At 56.3% G+C, this 15004-nt stretch overlaps 6 protein-coding genes across 6 annotated transcripts; 3 read left to right on the top strand and 3 right to left on the bottom strand.

The window, feature by feature from the left end:
* Positions 1–177: 177 nt before the first annotated feature.
* CHGG_02860 (uncharacterized protein) lies at positions 178–2515 on the bottom strand (the record flags this gene model as incomplete). The annotated part of the gene is made up of 4 exons (XM_001229375.1): positions 178–757; positions 906–1380; positions 1788–2413; positions 2493–2515. 4 exons carry the CDS (start codon positions 2513–2515, stop codon positions 178–180), a joined length of 1704 nt encoding a protein of 567 aa, XP_001229376.1.
* A 1363-nt stretch (positions 2516–3878) lies between these two features.
* CHGG_02859 (uncharacterized protein) lies at positions 3879–5953 on the top strand (the record flags this gene model as incomplete). Its single annotated transcript, XM_001229374.1, has 4 exons — positions 3879–3958; positions 4098–4689; positions 5262–5626; positions 5860–5953. 4 exons carry the CDS (start codon positions 3879–3881, stop codon positions 5951–5953), a joined length of 1131 nt encoding a protein of 376 aa, XP_001229375.1.
* A 1153-nt stretch (positions 5954–7106) lies between these two features.
* CHGG_02858 (uncharacterized protein) lies at positions 7107–8358 on the top strand (the record flags this gene model as incomplete). Its single annotated transcript, XM_001229373.1, has 3 exons — positions 7107–7139; positions 7344–8161; positions 8217–8358. 3 exons carry the CDS (start codon positions 7107–7109, stop codon positions 8356–8358), a joined length of 993 nt encoding a protein of 330 aa, XP_001229374.1.
* A 1294-nt stretch (positions 8359–9652) lies between these two features.
* CHGG_02857 (uncharacterized protein) lies at positions 9653–9868 on the bottom strand (the record flags this gene model as incomplete). The annotated part of the gene is made up of 2 exons (XM_001229372.1): positions 9653–9667; positions 9719–9868. The coding sequence occupies 2 exons, from the start codon at positions 9866–9868 to the stop codon at positions 9653–9655; spliced, it is 165 nt and encodes a 54-aa protein (XP_001229373.1).
* Positions 9869–10794: 926 nt separating this feature from the next.
* CHGG_02856 (uncharacterized protein) lies at positions 10795–12045 on the top strand (the record flags this gene model as incomplete). Its single annotated transcript, XM_001229371.1, has 1 exon — positions 10795–12045. The coding sequence occupies one exon, from the start codon at positions 10795–10797 to the stop codon at positions 12043–12045; it is 1251 nt and encodes a 416-aa protein (XP_001229372.1).
* Positions 12046–12947: 902 nt separating this feature from the next.
* On the bottom strand, positions 12948–14334 carry CHGG_02855 (uncharacterized protein; the record flags this gene model as incomplete). The annotated part of the gene is made up of 2 exons (XM_001229370.1): positions 12948–13147; positions 13209–14334. The coding sequence occupies 2 exons, from the start codon at positions 14332–14334 to the stop codon at positions 12948–12950; spliced, it is 1326 nt and encodes a 441-aa protein (XP_001229371.1).
* Between the last annotated feature and the right edge of the window lie 670 nt (positions 14335–15004).

The raw sequence follows: 15004 nt of genomic DNA, 5'->3' as shown, positions 1-15004 counted from the left end.
AGCAAATTAGCCTCATCTTACAAAGGAAAGTGTTTTGGGTGACAGCTCTGTTGAGGAGGCGCCTTTCTTTCTGGTGTTGCGATACGTTCCCCGTGTTGGTACATCGATCGGTCCCGTGAGATGTTGGGCAGCTGCAGCCCTAATATCCCAACACAACTCCGTCTGTCAGTCTCCCCCTTATGGTATACATGGGCGGGTCGGACTAAAAGCATCCCAGGGCGACATTCGCCCGTCCACTGGAGGACCGAGAGTCGATAGGCGCCGTTTGGCCGTTCCAGTGAGCGTGGATGGTTGGGTGGTGGCGGCGGTGGTGGTGGTGTTGGTGGGTGGAGGGGGGCTGTCGGGGATGACTTGCGAGGAGGCGGAGGAGAGGGATAGCGGCCGGGATGGGGGGCGGGTGATTTCGGATTTGAGTGGTGGGAGGGTGTCTTCTTCGTCGTGGTCGTCGGTGTCCATCTCGTCGGGTTGCTTTGCGGGTGGCATGGGTTGTGGCTCTTTCTTGGGGGAGGCTATCGAGGCTTTGGCGGATTCTGGTGTCGATAGTGCTGTTCTCGTCTCATCTACGGCGGATGAGGTCATGACTACGGGGGTGGTGTCGAGGGCGACCGTTGGTGCGCTAGCTTCGGTAGGGCTCGATATGGCGAGCGTATTGATAGGAGGGAGTTCCTCCTCGGGGAGCGCAAGCGTGGGATCTTCTAAGCAGGCTTTGACGAACTGGACCTTGGCTGCAGCGATCTCGACAGCTTCGATATGTTTCCTCCTTTTCGCCTTCTAAGCCTGAAGTCGCTAACAGTTTGAGGCTCGAGACCGATTCATCTAGCATGGCGGCTAGCCGGCTGTTCCGCCTTTCCATTAGGGTGATTGCCAGTGAAGGATCTGGGGTTGGTGGTCCCGCTTCACCAAACAGACTGCGGCCTCCGTTTGGAGTGCTCCGAGTTTCTTGGAGCCCTTGGACGTTGCGGCGAAACTCGCCCATTGCGTCGCGCACGGCCTGGTTGATACCGAGCTTCTCTCCCCGCTCTATCATGTTTTTGGCGGCTCCCTGTAATAATGCCTCGACACCACCTGGTTGTTGTAAGATCCTTGCCGAAGTTGACAGTGGTGCCCTCGCGCCCAGTGTCCGTTGGCGCAGGCTGTTGAACTTTTGGAATGACGGCGTTGGGACACGCGAGGGTGTTGGTGATGTGACGGATGTATTGGCTGGGCTTTTACCAGTGTACTTGAAGATTAGAGTAACACCACCGGCGGCGTCAAAGTGGTCTCTCAAGTACATGGCGTCGTCGACAAAGGTATGAGGGCCATGTGGAGGGGGGGGTGCCGGATATTTCAACATTGATTGTAGCGCCACTGAATAGTCCGCCTCGAGTACTGCGAGCCTTGCTGTTAGTCTTTCGGAGGGTTTCTAGAGTGACCTGGGGCGCTTACGGGTCCATCGGATTCTGAGGAGCATGGCGACACATATGAGGTCCATCAACTCCAACGTAGGATCGTAGGCAAATATCGTGTCCCAAAGGGTCAATAGTTCCCCAAACTCAAACTCTCTACCAAATAAAAGCCGAATCCACCGACTGGATGGTTGAGTCAGCCCGGGAGGTCGAAGTTGGAAGAAGGAACAAACACTCACATGAGGAATATTTGGGGCAGCACTTCAATATTCCGCAGGTGGACGGCGAGCTCCTCGTCAATTTTCATCAGAGCGACTTCGTGTATGTACTTGCTTCTTTCGACAATGGTGTTTCTTTGCTGCGCTTCCAATTCGGTCCCGCTGCCGACCTCATAAAACGTACTGGCACTTTCCATGACCTTGGAGAAAAGGGCGAACGCATCATGTTCGACAAACGCTGGGTCCAGCATCTCGGCCATAAGGGCTTCGGCCGGATCATCGGGAGTGATGGCAGTCGCACGGTCGACGGCGTCCTGGGCCACGACCCATACAATTGGGGCTAGCAACTCATGCATACCCTGGCGATAGCCGCCAACGCTGGGGTTGAGCTTGCAGTACATGAATAGGATATCCAGAATCATGGTTTGGACTGGGGCCTCATGGTAGAAGGGCTCATCGGGGAGCCTGGAGACATCCTGCAGGATCTCGGCCCGGACGGTCTCGTCCTTGCGCACCGTGTCCCATGGTGAGTCGGGGTCGTCGGCAAGGGGGTCGATGGTGAGGGCGGTGAGTTGTTCGGGATGCCTGATGAACCGCAAGTGCTGGTCACACAAGGTGCTGTAGGATGCACGAGCTTCTCGGGCTAGTTCAGGCCACATCTCCGAGGGGGCATTCCTCCACAGCAAGAAGGCCTTCCAGCAGACAGACCGCAACCCGGCGGCGCATGGACTGTTGGGGCCGTTGAACTTGACGGCCCGTTGCAGATCGGCTATCCCAGACCCCGCCCTAAAGGTTTCCTCCCACCGTGATCTAGGATAGCGTTGGGGGTTAGCGGGTTGTTCTCATCAGGGTGGCATGGTGTTGAGAGGAGGGGTTAATGTCGGCTCACTTTGTGTCGGTCAAGGATCTCATAGTGCGATGATGGTGTGCACACTCATTCCCAGCACAGTATAACGTGATTTAGTCGTTAATTAGAGCGGATCCCATATCCCATCTGGATATCATCTGATTAAAAACTTCAGATCGTCTGCGGGGATGATCTCGAAACTAGGCAGGGCGCATTGACGGGGTGTTTTTCCTTCTGAATCCGGGGTTTGAATTGTCGAATCGCCCCCAGTTCAGCCCAAGCCGATGACACTCTCGCAACCCGCCTGCGTGGGCACCTATCAGGGCACCTATCATCAGTGGGTTGCAGTGGGAGACCTGCCGAGAGGTGGGGCTTCAACAATGGCCTCCCGCCCAATCGGTGGCCTGAGAACCGGGGTGGTTCGCCCCTGCCCAAGCCCCTTGTTTGATTGCTCCAAGCAGCCCTGACCACCCGATCATTCAGCATTCTTTCAAACCTCCAACTACGAGATAGAACGATCGTTTCGTAGAGTAGACTGCATATCACCAACTAAGGAATAGGCAACAACGACTTATGTGTACAAAAATATCTAAGTATGTCACGGAGAAGTGCCTTGGCGGTGGTTCTAGCTCGTCGGCAGGCAGTCTCGAAGCAGCATGCCCCATATGGAAGTCCCGTTCTTGCTGCTGTTTGGATATCGGAAGGAGCTCCCTGCTTCTTTCGACCAGTCCTTCCATTTACCAAGCAATGCAGCAATAGGTTCTAGGGAAGCAAGAGCCGGCAAAGGCGGGACATCAACTTCAGCTCTTAGCTTCCATTCCATTACCCCGTATCGATTTGTCATCTTGATTTGTTTATAGGTCATGTTTCTCGAATAAATCCTAGAGATAAGAGAAATCAAAGAAAAGTGAAACCATCTTACTCTAGATTGGCCTTTATCTTCTACCTACATTAGCTAAAGTTCCGACTTCGTTCTTTCGTATTGGTGTTGCGACGCCCCTCCAGGCTCCTTGAGGGCTAACGAAACAATATGGACTGGTCACCTGCAGCTGTTATGGAAATTGCCCCACCGAACCCACCACGCAAACCCTCTTGTGCCCTTGACAAGCCCAACCTCAGCCCTGTTCCAACCCTCCGACTGCTTCCACATCAACATCGTCAGCACTTGGTCGTCATGTTCTTATGCCCTGCTTGTGGTTGGGTGTGCGAGCCCGGAAGATTCATAAAAACTCAACATGTCGGCCGACCTTTTTGCCCTGTTTGGGGATGCACAGAAACAACAGATGCTCAGCGAACTCAGCAGGCCTCAACACAGGGCATATCCAAACCTTCAACTGCTGCCGCCCCGGTTACAAGCGATCCATTCTCTTTCATCAGTTCGACTGCATCTACTTTTCCGTCTCAAAATACACAGCAGACCACTTCACAATGGCCACCATTTCAACAGACTACCACAGGCCAGTCCGAGTCATGGCTCACTTCGCCCGTCAGCCAACCCCAGACGAGCAGTGTGTGGGGTGATATCGGTAGTTTAGGAGGCCTAGGGGGCTTCCAGAATCAAGCAACAGCACCTCCAGCACCCCAAGCGCCGGTACAGGCCGAAGAGGACGATGACGGCTGGGGAGATTTCGAGGTCGCCCCGACCAGCCCACCTCCTCCGCCTCTTGTGCCAGCCATGGCCTCCAACCCGCCCCGGGCGCAGGTCACCAGGATGTCGACCATCGATATCATGTCCAACAAACTTGTGGATTTAAATCTGGATTCATCTGCCCCGGACCCATTTGAGCAGCGGGCATCGTGGGAGAGCAGCGGCAAGACACAGCAGCCGCAGAAATCGGTGCGCAACCCCGACCCGAACGTCCTTTTTGATGCCGATTTTGAGGCGGAACACGGCGCCGAAGACGACGATGATTTTGGCGATTTTGAGACGGGGACCCCCGCCACAACGGTGCCGCCGCAGACCGCACCACCGTCGTCCGCTCTCGATCTCTTATTGCTAGACTCCGGCCCGGTGCCACCAGCAGCAGTGCCAGCCAAGAAACAGCCTCCGGGGTTGACTCTATCAAATGTGGCTCCTAAAGCAAATGAAGCATCCTATCCAAAGGCGCCCAAATCCCCTTACGGATCCTTCCATCATCGGAAGCCCGAGCCGGTAAAGCAGCTTGAAGTGAAGCCGCCGACCCTGGCAAAGACGGTGCAAGAGTCTGATGCCGCGTCACCGTCCCTCCGCAGCCGCTTGGTCCGCTGTCGAGGATGACGATTGCGGCAGCAACTGGGAAGAGTTCGAAAACCTCCCGGATTCCAAACCCACCACTACAAAGCCGAATCCGAAGCCGGCATCTAAAACTAAACCTACACCGAAACCACCCCGCAGAGGTAGCCGTAGCCCCAGAGTGGGAATGGCAAGACTGGGGTGGGCCGGACGACCAAACCCGCCCCTGATACGACTACAACCACATCCACAAGCTAAACCAACCAACCAAACCCAAATCAACAATCACTACCACTACCACCACCACCACCACCTCCCAACCCCTCCCAACCCCCCCAAGCAACCCTCCAATCCCCCCTCCCAGACCCCCCCTCCTCCTCCCCTGCCGGCCCCCCACCAACCAACATCCCGCCCCCCTCCATCCTGCTCTCCCTCTTCCCCGCCCTCCTCACCCTCCCCACCAAGGCCCTCCTCCAACCCCTCTCCACCCTCCCCGCTTCCTCCCCCTCCCACCGCCACATCCTCACCTCCCCCGCCACCCTCACCTTCCTGCGCGGCTACCTCGCCCTCGCCCGCGTCGCCGCCCGCCTCGTCAACAGGCCGCAAGCTGCGCTGGCTCCGCGACAAGTTCCTCGGCCCAGGGCATGTCCATCTCCGCCGCCCCCGCGGGTGGTGGTGGCGGCCCTGGGAAGGCGCAGCGGGGGATGAAGCTGGCCGGGGTGGACAAGGCGCGCGCGGCGCACGACGAGCGGGAGGCGGCCGAGGTGGTGGCGGCGTGGAAGGGGCAGGTGGGGCGGGTGCGGGCTGTGGTAGCAGCAGCAGCAGCAGCAGCCGCCGCCGCCGCTGCCGCTCAGCAGGGCGGTAGTAGTGGGGATGAGTCGTTGAGGGAAGGGCTGCGGGTGCCCGAGGTGGCGATGGGGCTGGCGGTGAGCACGGCGAAAGGGGTGCCGACGGCGCCGAGGGCGTGCGTGGTGTGTGGCCTGCGGCGGGACGAGCGGGTGGCCAAGGTGGATGGCGAGGTGGAGGATAGTTTTGGGGAGTGGTGGGTCGAGTTTTGGGGGCATCGCGAGTGTAGGAACTTTTGGGTGGGGCATGAGAGCGAGTTGAGGCAGCGGTAGTTTTCTTTTGGGAGGTTTGGGGCTAGATGGGTACTTTGATGGAGAGGTTTATAAAGATTATTGCTACCTTTCTACCTAGTTATTGCTGTCACTGCTACCTAGGTGTTGAGTGTGCCACTGCCCGGTACCATCGACCGGTGCCATCATCGCTTATATACCCAACGGCGACTTAGATGTTCATTTGCATCAGGTTAGATTAAAAGTTAGAGGACCCTTCAAATCCCGTGAAATAGGCCCTGTGAGACTAGATATTATATGCTCGAAATCCACTTACGTAACTCATATCTGGTCTGCAAGCATGGTGTCCGGGTCGACTTACACCAGGAGTCGTTTCCTCACAAAAGGGGCAGGGCCAAACAGGGGTTAGGGTTATAGCAGCCGAACTGGAGCCTCGGTTCCCCGCCGTTTGCTGATCCCATCCCGAGGGCCAGTTTCACTCACACGCGGCGGAACCACCTTCTTTGTCTCCCGGCATCCTGTCACTATCAACTTCCCCTACCACTAAAACCAAAGTTGGCCGTCCCAAATTGGCCTTCCAAGGCCCCTGCCCTCCACAAATCCCTCTCGGCAACCACCGTTGACGACCATTCTCCTGGAAAAGCGAGACCCGTCCTGTTTGATGAGGTTCACCTAGATCTCAACCGACGAATCGAAGGCGCTGTCCGAGTCACATCAGTCCCGTTCTGGCATCCTGCATCGAGAAGATTTCGCACGTTTACACATACGCTTCACCCCTCGCAGGACCTCTTCAGACTCGACGGTCTGACGTAGAGATCGGGTCATCGGTAATTCCCAATCGGTCGACTTACATACCACTACACCACCAGATCTGGGCGACTCGGACCAAACCAACCGCAGGAAAACGCCTTGGAAAGCTTGCTTGGGAAGTCAGATCTGATCCGGCCGCATCACTAACCCCGAAGGGGACAGCTCGATTCGGAGTCGGCCACCTGAACCCTCCCAAAGGGAGCCGAGCCCGACGCCAGGGAGAGCGAGGGGCACTTATCAACAAACCTTACGAGTCCTAAAGGAGAAAGGAACTCGGCGACACGGAGGACCTGCATTTGCATTTGCATCCGCACTCGTTTCGTCCGCATTGTATCCGTTCGCATCTGGCATGCATGTACCTCGCATGTATGTCTCGCAAGCCCAAATCCTGCCGAGCTGAGGTCGTCCCACGCATCGTCGTCGACGACTTTCACACAACAGTCGCAATGATCGGGTCGGGACTAATCCCGCGAGTATTATCCAGTCGCAACTCTTCCCAAGCAACCAGCAATAAGAAACGGGGAGTCTGAGCCTGCATCCACTGGCCCTGCGGCAGCCATGCTGGAGGTGATCTACGTTACCCGCCATGGGGTAAGTTCCTCATCTTATCTGTGGCTCTCACGGCTTAATGCGTCTTGTTTTGTTTCAGGCCGGAGAGTTTGTGCTCGTGTGGTTCGCATGTTTCGACCTCCCTATGAATCTAGGGAGGGCAGCGACCGCTTTTGAACTCGTTTTCCCAAACCGTCAAGCCTGAAATTGTGCTTCTGTTGCGGTAACGATGGCTGATCTAGTTAGTTTCGATCCAACTGGCTGGTCGACCCGTCAAACGGTAACTACACGACGTTCATCAAGTCCCCCACCGGCGGGGCGGCTGATCCGGCGCTGACCGCACACGGTGTTGACCAGGCGAATGAGCTCGCCGTAAGGTTGCTGGCAGTGGACCCGCCTATTGAGCGAGTTTATTCGAGCCTGTATTACCGGTGCCTTCAAACTGTCCAGCCCTTCGTCCGCCAGACGCAGGAAGAAGCATCAAAAACGGCTAGAGGTAAGCCCGCCTTGAAAATCCGGGGTGAGACTGGGCTGGGCGAGTGGTACGGCTCGGCCGACTTCGAGCACCCAGTTCCCGCGAGTCTCGGGAAGCTCGATCCGCTCTTCCCGGGTCTCCTAGATCTGGACTATGGGCCGACGGTGACGCCGAGCCGCATGGGCGAGGCTATTGATGAGCTACATGGCCGCGTGGCGGCGACCATGGAGGCGCTGATTGCCCAGTGTGATCGAGACGGTGTGCGTGCAATCCTGCTATGCTCACACGCCGCCGTTATCATTGCGCTAGGACGTGTCTTGACTGGCCAAATGCCTGACAGTATCGACACCGATGATTTCCAATGCTTCACTTGCGGACTGAGCGCGTACCGACGCCGCCGCCGACAGGGCCTAAAAACCGAGGGGATGGATGAGCCCGCAGGGGAACCCACAGCTGCACGCGATGCTGATCATCACGGCAAGGGTGGCACAGCAATGGACTGGAGAGGGGGCCGAGGGGTATCGGGGGGCTGGGACTGCGAACTGAATAGCGATTGTGCCCATCTCTCTCTCGGCGAAGAGCGAGGATGGTGAGTAACTCGAGAGTTCCCCTCTTTTATTGAACCGAGCTGATGCGGGATGCAGGCGATTTTCGGGGGACGAGTCGTTCAAAGACATGGCGACAGGCCAGAGCATGCTGGATACCACAACGCGATTGGGAGCTGCCTCGGATGGCAGGACCAAGGAGCTTGGAAAGCGAGCGGAGAGTTCCCTGAGCAAGCTTTAGCCTTGCTGGAAGCACGGTGTGGTGTTGTCGATTTGTTCTCGAGGATATACTGTGTACTCATTCCCGGATGTTTAAGCCCGAGGCCGCGATTGCGATATTCGACGCACAGACAGCCATGTCATCCCTTGGTGGTGTCAGAGAGATGGATTCTCCTCGCTTGTTGGTGCGGACCGCTTGTGGTTCCAGAGAGCATCAAATTCGGGATCTAGCATGGCAACATGGGGTCTTGTTGGATGTGGCCGCACTCGGGCGTCGATCTCTCATCCGGCTGCTTGCAGAATGTGCTAAATATGGCGGTGGCACTGTCTGCGGCCTGGCGTGACATTCCGGATTGCCGCGCCATGGTTATGAGGGCAGAGTTCGTCCCGAGTCTGCCTCGAGCGAGAGACTAGCGGAGAGAAAAAAGTGATGTATCAGATTTCCAAATCGAGTCCCGCTTTTTTTGCCCTGTGATCAAGGAAGAGAGCTGCAAGGCGGCACCTTCCGGGGCCCAAGCAGTGTATTCAGGATCTCGCTTTCCACACCTGGTGGAAAGTTGGTCAGGGGGAAAGAACAGGTCAAGGCTAAGCAAGAGCGAGCAGATTTTGCTCGCTCCTTCCATCTGGCCGATACCTATCCCGGTCGGCCCGAGTGGTACCAACGGCTTCCCTTTTCGACCAGGAAACTTTGTGAGGTTTGAGAATGGCGGCGAGCTAATTGACATCGGACGAGGACTGTTCTCGACAAATGGCCGGGCTGTTTGATTCGTTCATGTCATGCAAGATGCTTCGGCTGACGATCGCGCGGCTTCCGGATCGGGCCGGCATTGACAGCTAGTCTGCCACGCTGACTGGCTGCGGCATCGCTGTTCGACCCACCGATCACACCCCTGGTCCTGCTTGGACTTTACCTTGACACACACATCATTTTCTCAAGCCAACTCTTCCCTGCAGTGGTTACAGGAGTGCTCAGACTCGCCAGGCTGCGAGTATGTCCAATTCACCAGGCGTCGCATTTGGTCTTGTTCAAGGCATTGAAGGTACCGTTACCTGCCACGCTCAATGGCTGCTTTACTTGCCCACTTTTGGACCTGCTCACCGGGTTTCTCCTCCTCGCCTTGGCATCATCGTGGAAAGTTTTGTTTGGTTTTGTTGTTTTAGCGTTCTACAAGAAAGTTTCGACAACGGAATTGCAACATTTTATGAGGTGAGCCGGACCTTCTGGGTGGTTACAACTCGACGATAACGAGCCTCAAGCCTTTGGCTGGTGGTGCCGTAGATCGCCGTTTAGCTAGCGGGATCAAACACTGATTCTCTCAGGGAATATCCAGCTGTGAATGCTATTTCAGTACTTTAGTTACCTGTTGGGCCTCGGGGTACACTCCGCGTGCCGGGGGCAACGCTGCTCCAGCTGCGGGGAGACCAACACTGCTCCGCGGCTTGCTTCCGCCTGGCGTCTCGGTCGAGGGCCAAGCTGCGGCCCCTATTTCGTAGGCCCCCTCGAGGTCACTCTGTGGCCGTGAAGGGGACATTGTGATAACACTGTCACCTTTCCAGGAGAATCATCCAGTGCGGTGTTTTCGAAGCATTGACTGGCTCGATGTACTCTCCTCAAGTTTCTTTTTTATACATGGCTGACGTTTCACGACCCCTTAGGAGGGTTGACCCCCATCCGGGATTGTGATAGTGGCCTGCGTTGAAGCCGAGTTCCGTCCACGCCACCGCGTTGGCATCCACACCGGTAGCAAGTGCGAGATCTGGGATGCATCAACTTGCGGCTGATACAACAGGGGTTCTTCGGTCTCGGAGAGATTCACCCAAGCCACATCGCATGTTGATCGACCCTTTGTACTACAGGCGATCTGAGACCTCTGAGACCCGTTTGGGGAACTGGGGAAAGTGGAGAAGCAGGGATTCAGATGCCCTCCCTGGCGGGCCACTGCCGTCCACAGCCTGAGCCGCTCGACGAGGCTTGGGTGTACGATAATGACTCGCCAATTTCAGATCGGGACTGGCCATACCAAGACCAACCCATCTCCTTGTCGGCCGCCGGCGGAGGATCCTCGATCCCTTCACCCCCCACCATGGCACCTCGTTCGGGCTTAGAGATTGGCTGGTTGTGTTTAGGACATCTGGAGCTGCCACCCCATCGTCGATAGCGCTACTGCACGCTACGGATGCAGTGAGGATCTCCATCAGCGCGAAGCCGCCATCTCAGAGACACTCGCATCGCGAGGATCAGTCTGCAGCTTCTCGTCCCGGTTCCTGAGTTTCTGTAAGTATATAGAAGCTTGCGAGTTCCCCGGTGGGTCTCTAGAGGGCTTCCACATCCCCCCAGCTCTTTGATATTTCAGATCCTGTCACTCGTTCAGATCTGACGGCAGGCCATTGTATATTTTTCCTGGCTATCACTCCAATATAAGACTATTTCTTCAAACCCTATCATATTTGTTCTACCATGGTTTCTCGCACCCTCTCTCGCCTTGCCATTAGGCAGGCCGATGAACAAAGGCTTTCCCCCGTGGGACACTCAAGGTTGCCCCGGATCCACCACGACTTTGGGCCAGGCGACTCTCTGGGCATCTACATTGACCAACGCCTCCCTCCCATCTCGACTCTTCTCGGGGACCTTCTGCCGCCGCCCACGCAGCACCAGCATTACCCGAGTTTCCCCCCCCCACCACTTCCATCTCCCGTCGGGGCCTCCCCGTCCCTCTTCTCCGCCCCTTATCCAAGCTGGTCGACGCTCCCTCCCCGTGCACAGTCCGTGTCAGGCCATTACCCGGGTTACATACCCCCTTCCCCAGCTCTCGGCCCGCGGCGAGCATCAAGCGACTGCATCAGCGCGGGTATCGACAAAACACCCCGCTCCTACTCGGTTCCAACACGCACCCCCTTCCGCCACCGCCGTGCCAGCCCCGACTGTGACCGGCAAAGGCGCAGCACCAAGGACCTTGCCCGCCTCCGCCGCAGTTCCTCCTCAGACTCCAACCCCGACGATCATTCCAAGACCCCCAGCACCCCAACCAGCCATATCCCAACTCCGCCCAACGGAAGGGGCGGGACAAAGCCACCACCACGACGCAAAACTAAACCCACCACCACCACCACTCCTAAACCCGAGAACAACAACGAACCCGCAAAAACAAGCAAGCGCAACAACCAACCCTACACCTTTGAGCAGGAAGCCTTCTTCGTCTACCACCGCGTCGACCTCGACCTGCCGTGGTCCGAGGTCTGCCGCGCCTACATGGCCCGCTGGCCCGCCATCCCCCGCAGCGTCAGCGGCCTGGAATGCGCCTACTACCGCACCAACGCCCATCTGCCTGTGGTGGCGCCCGATGGCGGGTTGGTGTTGGTGGATTTGGCCGAGATTGCGGGTGGTGAGGGTGGCGGTGGTGCTGGGGGGGAGATGCTTACGCCGCCGGGTTCGCCGGGTGCGGCTGGTGTGGTCCGGTCGGAGGTGGGCGGGGAGATGGCCGGCGAGACGATGGGTGGGGATAAGGATGGGGCGGAGGAGGGAGAGGAAGGGGATGCTAAAAGGGAGTGGTACAAGATGTACCGCGGCGTGGCCTACCGCACCCGCCAGGTCAAGTGTAGCAAGGCGCGCTTTCCGTTGATGGAGCGGTTCCCCGAGGAGCTGGTTGATGAGCGCAATGATTGGGTTCGGCCCGAGCACCGTGCCGAGGCGAGGGTTCTTGGTGAGTAATTTGTCTACCGTGACCTGGTATATCTTATCTTTTTTGTATGGTCGGTCGCTAATGGGTTGTAGCTGAGAACCGGCACCGGCAACGAGAGGAATGGCTCGCTGCTCGGGCGACGAGGTCTCACCAGCGGGTGGTGATGCGCTGTTGATCTCCCAACCGCCCCTCCCCCCCGTCTTCTTTATTTATTCTTCGTTTCACGTCTCTCACTGTATGCTCGGTTATCTGCGTTTATACGCCTTTTCCATGTGGTTACTCCACGTACATGTCTCACGATGTTCATTTTACCAATGCTGGCGCTGTTTCCCCATAGCCACGGATATAATGGAACCCAGTCTATACCCCCGTTGACATATCTGTCAGATTTCCTTTTTCGATGTATCTTTTCCCTATATCATTTCACTATATCACAATGGGGCGGCGGTCGGCCGCCAGCAAGGCGGCATTTTGGGAGGCGCAGTCTGTTTTGCTCTTCTTATTCCTCCTCCCGGTAATGGCTTGGTTGGCCCGTGGGTATGAGTCGGTTGATGTAATGTTTGATGATCTTGGGCGGAGGAAAATTGCCTTTACTCTCATGAGGTGTTTGGGATATATCCGAGTCACCGGATAGTTATTGTATTTTTGCGAATAGTGTGTGCGATCTAAGACTTGGTAACCAGCCAGATCTGACCTTTGATTTACACAAGATGATGATGAACCTTGCATAAGTTCCATCCCTTCCTTTCCCTTGTAAGGTTCGGTTTCAAGATATCTTTTATCTATCCTGGCATTCTCCTTGCCATTTGGTATCCTTCTATCTTTGACAATCCCATGAACGCCAAGTGATCAATCCTTGTTGTGTCCGATGCGCTGCTTGGACCAACACCCATATGATAATACACTCGCCCCCCCCCCACGACTTCCTTCTTCAGATGGGCCATTTTTGGGCCTGCACCTGCGGAACGCCAACCTTGTCATTATTCTCGAAACTGTCGTCCTCGTAATCCAACTCGTCGAATTCCTCCTTGTCCGAGTCGTTCAAATTCGTGTAGGAATATGGGTTCCGGTTGAACTCGTCGTCCCAGTCGAGGTCTTCTTCGGGATAGTCTGCCGCGTAATAGTTTTCCGCTACAGAGCCGGTCAGCTGTCTGGAAACACCAGCCGAGATCGAATGGGGTTGGGTACTCACCATTCTCGTCATCTTCATCTTCTGGGAAATCGTCCTCGCTGTCGCCCTCGTCGCCGTAAAAGAAGTTGACCATATCGGGCTCAGTATCAAACATCAAGACGCCGACGAGATGTGGCGGCACTGCCCGTTCCTGTAGCCGTTGCGCGGGAACGCGCTCGTAGGTTTCCAATACGTAGTCTTCCTCGTCGGTTGAGTCTCCCGCTACTCTGATGTCCACGTCCATGGGTGTCGCGCTGGCCGGCGGCTGATGTTGCTTTGGGACTACAGATTCGGGGTGGCGTTCAAAGTAGCGCTGCTTGGGGGGCTTGGGCTTGAATCGCGACTTTACCGGGCTAGATTTGGATCTGGTGCTCTGTTCTTCCATCTTGTTGATGTTCTTCGTAATCTCATCCAGTGTCCAGCTGTCCATAACGCGAGCAAGCTCGTTTACGTCGGACTTCTCGCGCTCACGCATGGATGGGGGAAGCCTGGGTTTATCATCGGGGGCAGGCGTGCGAGCCTTGTTGCCCGGTCGTTTATACTTGACTGGGCTGAGCGATCGCTTCTCGTCTCGGGGGGGAGAGGGTCCCAAGGGCGGCGAGTGCCTGGGCGACTCTGCTGGGGTTACATTGTGTTCCTGGATCCTTGCCTTCAATGTCTCCCGTTGTTTCTTTGCGCCCCGTTCGACGAACACGGCAGGTACGGAGCGCCTCTTTGACACGCCAGCGGCCGGCTGGGGCGAGTTAGATCTCGCCATGTGGAACCGACGTATGCGGTCGGTGCTCGGACGACTTGAATGGCCCAACTTGGTTGGCGCTGGCTTCTCCGCCGCGCTGGAGGTGCCTGGGGTAGCTTCTGGAGTGGCCGCATCGTTCCTGGCAGGAGTCCTGGTTCGTGTGCGCGGTTGCCTGACCAGTCGCTCCCCATCGCCTTCCCGGGTTGGCTTGATCACTGGGATCTTCGAATTGGGGGGTTCTGAAACTGCGTCGCTAGCACGCACATAATTTGCCGACCTGCGCTGGTAGACCCAACCGCCATCACCCGAGCGGGATCGTTTGCTTTCCTCGAGTCGAAGGAAGTCGACGGGGTCGTCATCCTTGCCACGTTTGCGCTTAACTTGGATAATGTCTGGTGGAAGGTTTGTCATGGTTTGTTGACGTGGTCGTATTTCGAAATAATTTGGATTGGCAGGTTTCGAGGTTGATGTGCGTGCCTGACGGTGCCTGACGAGGAAGATGGAAGAGTCACATTGAACAGGACAAAAACAAATCGACGCTTTGTTCCCTTGCTGGCTAAAAGCGGTAAACACAGGCATAATTATTATGCCGCTTGTGACCGCCAGTCGGACTCCAGGCTATCGATGACGCTAATGTGGGCGATCTGCCCCGCGATAAAGTGGGTCGGAAGTTGAGAGTCCCACCGAGCTCCATTAACCCACCTTGCCTGCTTGCCCACCTTCCTAGGTGATAAGCCATTCAGCCATTAAGTTACCTGAGCTCCCCCAACGGAACGCACCTTACACAATAGATGGCTCGCACGACGTTGGGGTTATCATCGTCACTACTTGCCAACGGCCCCAAACGGAGTGCCAATCGTGAAGATACCTATCTCTAGCAGATATCTGCCCAACAGAGCTCCGCCCAAGACGTTTATATTCATGCAAATATGCCAGCAGAAACCTAACATGGAATCAAAGCTGGGAAAGAGGTTGGAATGCTGGTATAGGTGCAATGTTGGGAAAGTGCAGCTTAGTACTCCTGTTACAATAGGGAGAAAAAGAAACAAACCTAGTTCCTGCTGTACTGCGTCAAACCAGG

This window comes from Chaetomium globosum, genomic scaffold (genome assembly GCF_000143365.1).
Source record: "Chaetomium globosum CBS 148.51 scaffold_2 genomic scaffold, whole genome shotgun sequence".
Lineage (NCBI taxonomy): Eukaryota > Fungi > Ascomycota > Sordariomycetes > Sordariales > Chaetomiaceae > Chaetomium > Chaetomium globosum.
Note: the sequence above shows the minus strand (reverse complement) of the source record. Positions and strands in the feature narration are given on the sequence as shown.